Genomic DNA, 7,924 nt, shown 5'->3' on the forward strand with positions numbered 1-7,924 from the left:
TGACAGAAATATATGGAAATATATACGTGGTGGTTTGAATGTGCTTGGTCTAGGGAGTGGCACTATTAGAAGGTGTGGCCTTGTTGGAGTAGGTATAGCCTAGTTGGAGGAAGTGTGTCACTGGGGGGTGGAGGTGGGCTTTGAGACCCTCCTCCTAGCTGCCTAAGGATGCAGTCTTCTTCTGGTTGCCTGCTGATTGAGATGCAGAACTCTCAGCTCCTTCTCTAGCACCAAGCCTGCCTAGAGAATGCCATGCTTCCCACCATGATGATAATGGAATGAACCTCAGAACCAGAAAGCCAACTCCAATTAAATGTTGTCCTTTATAAGAGCTGCCTTGGTCATGGTGTCTGTTCACAGCAATGAAACCCTAAGACATATATACTTCTATGCACCTAAATGGTTTGCGTGTGTATGTGTGTGTGTGTGTGTGTGTGTGTGTGTGTGTATGTGTGTGTAATAGATGTAAATAAGCTACATTCTCCAACAAACTAAAATGAAAGTCTAGGTACATGTGGTTTACCTCAATAAAACCAAAAACATTTTAAATTTATAGCTATTTCTACAGAAGACTTGACATTGGTCCTTAGTTAGAAAAACCAGGTTCCAAAGTTACTAGCTGGTATTATCCATTACTTTCAAATGTGTTCTAGGAGATAGTAATTTCTTCCAAAACTATTGCTACACTATGTATAGGATCTACCAAGAAGCCCAGTGCAGAATTCAGTGACTTCCTAACTGACCTACTGCACACTCACTGCTGCTGTCAGGAGAAGAATGGGAAGCATTTCCCCAGCTGTAGAGAATGCTCTGGAATACTGCGGATCACAGCTGTCTGGCCCTGGCCTAAGGATCCACAAAGTCACTCTATAAGCTAGGTGCCGTTTCCCATACGATTCAGAGGAGGGAGTGAGGCAAAGAGGACTGATTCATTGGCTTAAGGTCGCATCATGGGGCCAGTTTCCAGGCAGTGTGGCTCCAATAACCACCTTGTTTCTCACCTGCCAATGGGTAAGGCGTTTCGGATTATCCTCTGGCTGCCTCGGGTATACTCAATGTCCACTGTGATTGGGGCAGAGTATGTCATGTCCCTCAGACGGCACTGGAACAGAATCACACAGTTAGTGACCCTCTGTCCTTCAGCAATCCCACTAGGAGTACAGTGCAAGCCAAACTCAACTTTCTCCACTGAGCTGCAGATGCCTTGCCTCAGGGCATGGGAAGTCACATGTGTTAGAACATGTGTTGGCATGGACACAAGCTAAAGGATCTCTTCTTCCTTTATACATTGCTATACCCAGCTTTTACATGAAGGTGTGGGACCAAGGATCCACAAGAAGATACAGGAAACACAGTGACTTCTACATATCACACTGACAGTTATGTGGTGGTTTATGGCTTCAGAAGAGAATTTCTCTGAAATTAAGCATGTAGTTCTTCATGTTAAATCCCATCTGTGGCTTCTACTAGAAGTTAGGTTTAGACTTCTTTTAACTTTTACAATAGTGTCTGAGATTTTAAAGTTTAAGTTTTCTATTCCTGACCAGTAAAAACTGCTTGTGTAGAGCTGAAGGAACAGCTCAGGAGTGACGAGCACTGGCTGCTCTTCCACAGGATCCAGGTTCAATGAAAAAAATGCTTAAGAGTATACATTAAGAGCAGACTCTAGGTCAAAACAAACAAGTCCAAGCCAAGTACCTCATGAGGGGACACTGGTCTAGTTACATTGAAGCTTTCTTCGACATCAGGAAGTCCAACATAGATATTAAGATATCTGAAAAGCAAATTATTTCATTATCAACAACATAGATATAAAGATATCTGAAAAGCAAATTATTTCATTATCAATTATACCTTCTCAGACGTGTAGTCACTCAGTCTTTGACACGTGCCTACCTTGCTGAGTATGACAATTGCATGCCTTCTTGAAGTTACAGTTCACAGAACCTTACCAATGAGGGAAGACGCTACAAGTATTTCTGTGTAGTGTGTGTGCACATGAGTCCGTGCTATATGAATATGCATGTGCACCTGCAGACCTTAATGCAGAACTTCTTCCCCTATTGTTTTCCACCTTATGTATTTTTAAAGGTTATTTTAATTTTACATGATTGGGTGTTTTGCCTGCATGTAAACACACCGTGTGCATGCATGACACCTGCAGAAGCCAGAAGAGGGCACTGGATCCCCAGGAACTGGAATTACAGAGGGTTGCCAGGAATATTATGGGGCCAGTGCTCTTAACTTCTAAACCATCTTCCCAGCTCCTTCGCCTTATTTTTTTGAGACAGGGTCTCTCACTGAACAGATAATTCACCAACTGAGTTGGCTATATTCAAGCTCTGGGGATCTGCCTGTCTTCATCTCCAAGTGGTGAGGTTGGATGTATACACCATTATACCTAGCTTTTACATGCAGGTGTGGGATCCAACAACTATGTGGATAAAGTGCTGAGTTATCAACAACAACAAAAAAGAACTGGGAGGGAAGCATCAGCTTTTAAAAATACTGTGCACACAGGTCTAACTCCTCTAATCAAAGTGTTCTGATATAGCAGCTTGATTGTGTCCTGTGTCCCATAAGGCCGAAGACAAAAAAGATTGCATACATCTGTCCTCTAGTTACCAAACACTACTCTTGCAGACATATCAGTAATCATGAGGTTACTCTGTATATAATATAGGGCTGAAATTTTTTAAAATTAATTATAGATAATAGGCACCAAACTTCTCACTGTCAGGAGTAAAGTCACAAGAAAGGAAAGGAAGTCGGTTCAGATAAGTTGGTACTGTTGGCTGAGACTAGCAGGCATCCGTCTAATGTCTCCAATATAAACAGAATGGATGGGACATAGAGATACAGATATGTGCATGAAGGTGTTAGTACATATACAAGTATTTGCTAATGCTGTCTGCTAAGTCCTTAGTGCCCGTATGTTCACCTAAAAGTACTACCTACCAATAAAAGCGACCAAAGCACCTTGGAGAAGTAGTTGCTTCCCAGATGGGGACAGAAAAAAAAAAGAACAAGAACATATATATATATATATATAACTTAACTGTGTAACTTAATCTAACCATGAATGGGTATCCATGATTATATTTGACTAGGTCTTGGCCCATCTTCTGGAATTTGACATGTTCCACAACCTGTACTCTAGGCTCCACCCTGATAAGATGTTCGCCAAATCATTTTGAAATGTTCAGCCAAGTTCCTACATAACCAACATTTCTCTGGAAATCCCCACCTGTTGAAAACCTCCTAGTCTTGAGGGTTTGGGGGCTATATAAACCCCACTGTCTCCTATGTCTGATGCTATTTTCTCAAATCTGCTTTAGAAAGAAAAGCTTGCATACTTTGACCACAGAATTTGGGTAATGGTCTTTACTCTTAGTCAGTGGAATTGACAACAGAAAAACAGCCTAACATGGGCCAGGGACTGATTCTGGCACAAGAAACAGGACATCAATGGGAAGAAACCTCAGGCCAGGTCTCCCTTCAGCTGGCAGTACTCCATCAATGCAACTTTTTGGTTCTGATAACTGTCTCTGATGATATACAATGTAGTAATATATGCTGTGCAGAAAGTCCTGAATGGTTTTTATCATTATTAATTATATATAAAACTCATCAAAAGAAAGGCTTACTAAAAAGAATTAAAACAACAGTTTTAGTAACTTCTCAATTAAACTCTTACAAATGATTTACAATTAAAAGTTAAATATGAGCACTTTACCATTAGTTTACTAATAGATAAAATAGTGGTATTACAAGAGATTTGAGAGTAAGTACATGTACTGCAGTATTTAAAAACAATGGGAATATTATTGAAGAGCAGTTGATTTCTTACTTTAAGTACCACATGGGGTCAGCATCACTTGTAACCTTTTCATTGGCTTTCATTATCTTCTTTATCTGCAGTAGAAAGTACAGAATTAGGAACAGAGCTCTTGCTTCCAACTGGTCCTCAATTTACATCTGGTCTTAATCCTAGATGCTTACCTCTACATTAATGAAATAGTTAAAGGAATCTATGTGCTGTTTCACGAGGCCTTTGACCTAAGCAGAGAAAAAACAAAAGATGGCAACAAAGTAACAGGTTACATGAGTCTTTCTGGCACAGGTAACCATCAATGTTTCTCGAATATAAGCAAGGGCAAGATTAATAAATGTATTTACTTAAGAAAAAAATTTTAAGGACTACCTAATGACTTATCACAGGAAAAATAACCAACTATTAAATATGAAATGATTACCTTTAAAAATGCTGGAAGCAGCCTCCATTTTTCCTGTGGACCAAACAATAAGAGCATGAGAACATGTGTCAGTAACCATAAAACACAATTACTGCGCTGTACCAAGTTTATCATAGTATGCAGAAAGAAATAAACCAAATAGGGAAAATTTTATAATATAATTGCTATTGTAAAACATCATGTTTGTATGGTGCACATGCACGTAAACACATACACATATATCACAGGTTTCCTTAAATATAATAAAACCTCTTCTGGATGACAAGATTCCAAACACTTTTCAAATTTATTCTTATGGCACATCCTAAGTGAGGCTCATAGTTCGAATAGAGAAGTTAGTCTTGAGTCTGGTGGGAAAAATCAGAGTTCTTTCTAAACCAGAGGCTCAAGCTACCTCAAGGCTTCTTGGGGTCAGCACACATGGGTGTTTGCTCCTCCACTGATTGATTGCTAACTCCCATGCCTCTTGAGTTTTGGGACTTGTCTTGTAGACCACTACATTGAGGGATAGCCTCTTTTTACCTACCCCACCTGCTAAGGGAGCCCTGACAGCTGGGCACAGCTGAGTGTAAAGTCAGAATACTCAGTTCCTAAGGAAAGATCTATAGACAACTCACAGCTTTGTGGCAAACATTAAAAAAATTGGCTTTAGGGGCTGGAAAGATGGCTCAGTGGTTAAGAGCACTAGATGCTCTTCCAGAGGTCCTGAGTTCAATTCCCAGCAATCACATGGCGGCTCCCAATCATCTTCTGATGTCTTCTTCTGGCATGCAGGTATATATGCAGACACAGTACTCATATACATAAAATAAATAAGCTAAACAAAACAAAATAAAAACTGGTTTTAACTTGAGAGACCTGAGTGGCACTGGAAAGCTCTGAGTGGAGGGTGGCATAATAGTTCCATGCCTATTAACTGGATCACTCTGGATGCTGGGTGGAAATGAGCAAGGCTGGAAACAGGACAGTCACTTAGCTAAGCACAGTAGCCCACGCTGGTAACAGTACAGGTAGGAAGTGAAAAGTTGTGTGGCTAGCAGATATAAGCTTGAGCAAAGCCAGTAAAATGACAACCGACTGGATGGCTCCCTAGAGAAAAGTGAAGTTAAAATTAATGCCAGGGTTTCTGGTCTGAGGAGGCAGAGGCACAGAGCCAACACTGACAAAAATTAGAGGATGGAGCCATGTGTAGGAATAGTAGGCTTTCAGGGGTTAGGGGTATTGGGAGTTTGGTTGGTGTATGTTTAGTCTGAGATACCAATTAGACATTAAGGTAGAAAGGTCTGATGGGCAGTAGATGTCTGGAACTTAGAAACAGAGTGACCTGGGGTATAAATTATGGAACAGTTATTAAAGCCAAGGGACAGTGAGATGGCCCAGGAGCAATGGAAAAAGAGTTGCACAAAATGAGAAAAGTTGAACATAGTAGTATACACATTTAATCCCAGCACTTGGGAGGCTGAGTTCAAGGTCAGCCTGGTCTACAGGGTGAGTTCCATGACACCCATTGCTACACAGTGAGATCCTGTCTCAAAAAATGAGAGGGGACTGGGAAGAGAGAAATAATTTCTTTTTTTTTTCCCGAGACAGGGTTTCTCTGTGTAACCATGGCTGTCCTGGAACTCACTCTGTAGACCACTCTGGCCTCAAACTGAAAAATCCGTCTGGATTGAAGGCATGCACCACCACTGCCCGGCAAGAGAAATATTTCTAACATCTAGAGATGAGGATGTGGGGAGGCCCAGAAAATAGGTAAGACAGTCTCTGATAATAGAATGCAAAAGTGTTTTTTGGGGGGAGGAGGGTGGGAAGAAGCTGAAAAGGTTGAAGAGAACTTTTTGGGGTGATGGAAATGTTCTAGAGCATATACTGGATAGTAGTTGTTTGGGCATCTGCAACTATCAAAGCTAAAGCAGGAGACACTCCGTATCTGTGCAATGCTATGTTCTTGTTAAGCAGAAAAAGAGGAGGAAGACCAAAATTACAAGCTGAACTAAATTCCTACACTGGCTTCTATGTGGCCTGGCCTAAAGCACTGTAGAAGTTGTCAGTGGGTAAACTCTAATTCAACACAACTGGTGCCCATATAACAAAGGGGAATCTGGACAGACACATTCAGGGACATTGTCAGGTAAAGATGAAGACAGATGTCAGCATGACGCTTCTGTAAGCCAAAGATATATCAAAGACTGTCAGTAAACCAGCAGACACTAGGGAAGAGGCATGCATTGAAATCTCTCCCAGGTTCTTCTGTAAACTTCCTCTTGGATTTCCAGCCTTCAGAAATATGGGAAGCTAAACATCTGTTTTTTTACACTATCAAGCTGTGGTACTTTTGTTACAGCCATCCTACATACTAATCTAGCTTTTTAATTTCTTGCTCCCATATTTCAAAATTTCCCCTCTGTGTGCAATGAAGTTTTTCCTATCTCAAAGACAGGAGGAGTGAGTGAGTATACAGTCTTTGTTGAGAGCTCACTGTCTGCCACAAACATAGGCTTTTTAATCTCCTGCAGAAAATCAGGAGACCCTCCCTTACTTAATCACCCTAAGTCCTGGATGTGTATGCAGCAGCCTTCTCTACTGTTTTGTTCTCACAAAATGACTCAACCCTTGAGCCAGCTGTGGTGGCCCAGGCCTATAACCCAGCAATTAAGAGACAGAAGCAGAAACAGTTGAGAATGAGCCTCAGCTACAGCAATTCAAATCTAGCCTGGGCTACACAAAGCACTGTCTCCATGAGGTGAGAAAGTGCATAAATAACATAAGGTCAGTGAAGGATTGCAAGGATGGCAATAGAGAAAAAGCCTACAAGTTGCAATAGAATTCTAAACATTATCACCATTCCATGAAATAGTTTGGGTTTAGGGATACATTGCCCATTGCACTTAAGGTGTGCTGGTTTGAGTAAAACTGGACCCAGAAGCTCATGAATTTGAATGCTCAGTCACCAGGGTGTGGAACTCTCTGAAAGCATTAGAAGGATATGGAAGTGTGGCCTTGTTGGAGTAAATGTGCCACTGTGGGTGGGCTTTGAAGTTTCAAAAGCCCAAGCCAGGTGCAGTCTCTGTCTCTGTCTCTGTCTCTGTCTCGGTCTCGGTCTCGGTCTCGGTCTCGGTCTCTCTCCCTCCCTCTGTCTGCATACAGACCAGGATATAAAGCTCTCAACTACTTCTCCACCACCATGCATACCATCCCTGATACAACGATAATGGACTAACCTCTGAAACTGTAGGCAAGCCCCCAATTAAAAGCTTTCTAGTATAAGAGCTGCCTTGGTCACGGTGTCTCTTCACAGAACACTGACTGAGACATAGGCAGAAATCTAAAGTTATCAACGTTTGTATTTTACCAAGTCTGGCCAGTGCTCACCTCTCCACCGCTCACCCACCATTGCTTAGTGCACTTACTCTGTCAGGTTGGGGTATTTTTTTTTTCCTCTTGTATACTTATACTGTCTTTGGTGGTTTTTTTTTTTCTCATTTAACTTTCAACTTTAATTTGCAGATTAAATGTTGTGTGTCAATCATGTCTTCGTTAGGAAGGCATTGACTCCTTCCCACCAGTGTCTGCCATAGACTCTCGTATGTTTCTAACAGTGCTAGCTAGCCCTTTTCTCCAGTCTTATTCTCTGTAGCAGGGTCCTCAGGTCTTGGCATTTTTTTTTT

The 7,924-nt window shown here is 41.4% G+C and overlaps 1 protein-coding gene across 1 annotated transcript in view; it reads right to left on the reverse strand.

Annotated features, from left to right (window-relative positions):
* Polr3b (RNA polymerase III subunit B) overlaps window positions 1–7,924 on the reverse strand; it is a 99,240-nt gene that overhangs the window by 88,693 nt on the left and 2,623 nt on the right. The window contains exons 2-6 of the mRNA XM_031350230.1: window positions 4,257–4,289; window positions 4,003–4,059; window positions 3,851–3,915; window positions 1,699–1,774; window positions 1,002–1,102 (exon numbers count right to left, since the gene is read on the reverse strand). Coding sequence (XP_031206090.1) covers window positions 1,002–1,102; window positions 1,699–1,774; window positions 3,851–3,915; window positions 4,003–4,059; window positions 4,257–4,289 — 332 coding nt within the window. The remainder of the gene's footprint in view (window positions 1–1,001; window positions 1,103–1,698; window positions 1,775–3,850; window positions 3,916–4,002; window positions 4,060–4,256; window positions 4,290–7,924) is intronic.

The sequence above is a fragment of the Mastomys coucha genome, unplaced genomic scaffold (genome assembly GCF_008632895.1).
Source record: "Mastomys coucha isolate ucsf_1 unplaced genomic scaffold, UCSF_Mcou_1 pScaffold4, whole genome shotgun sequence".
NCBI classification, from domain to species: Eukaryota; Metazoa; Chordata; class Mammalia; order Rodentia; family Muridae; genus Mastomys; species Mastomys coucha.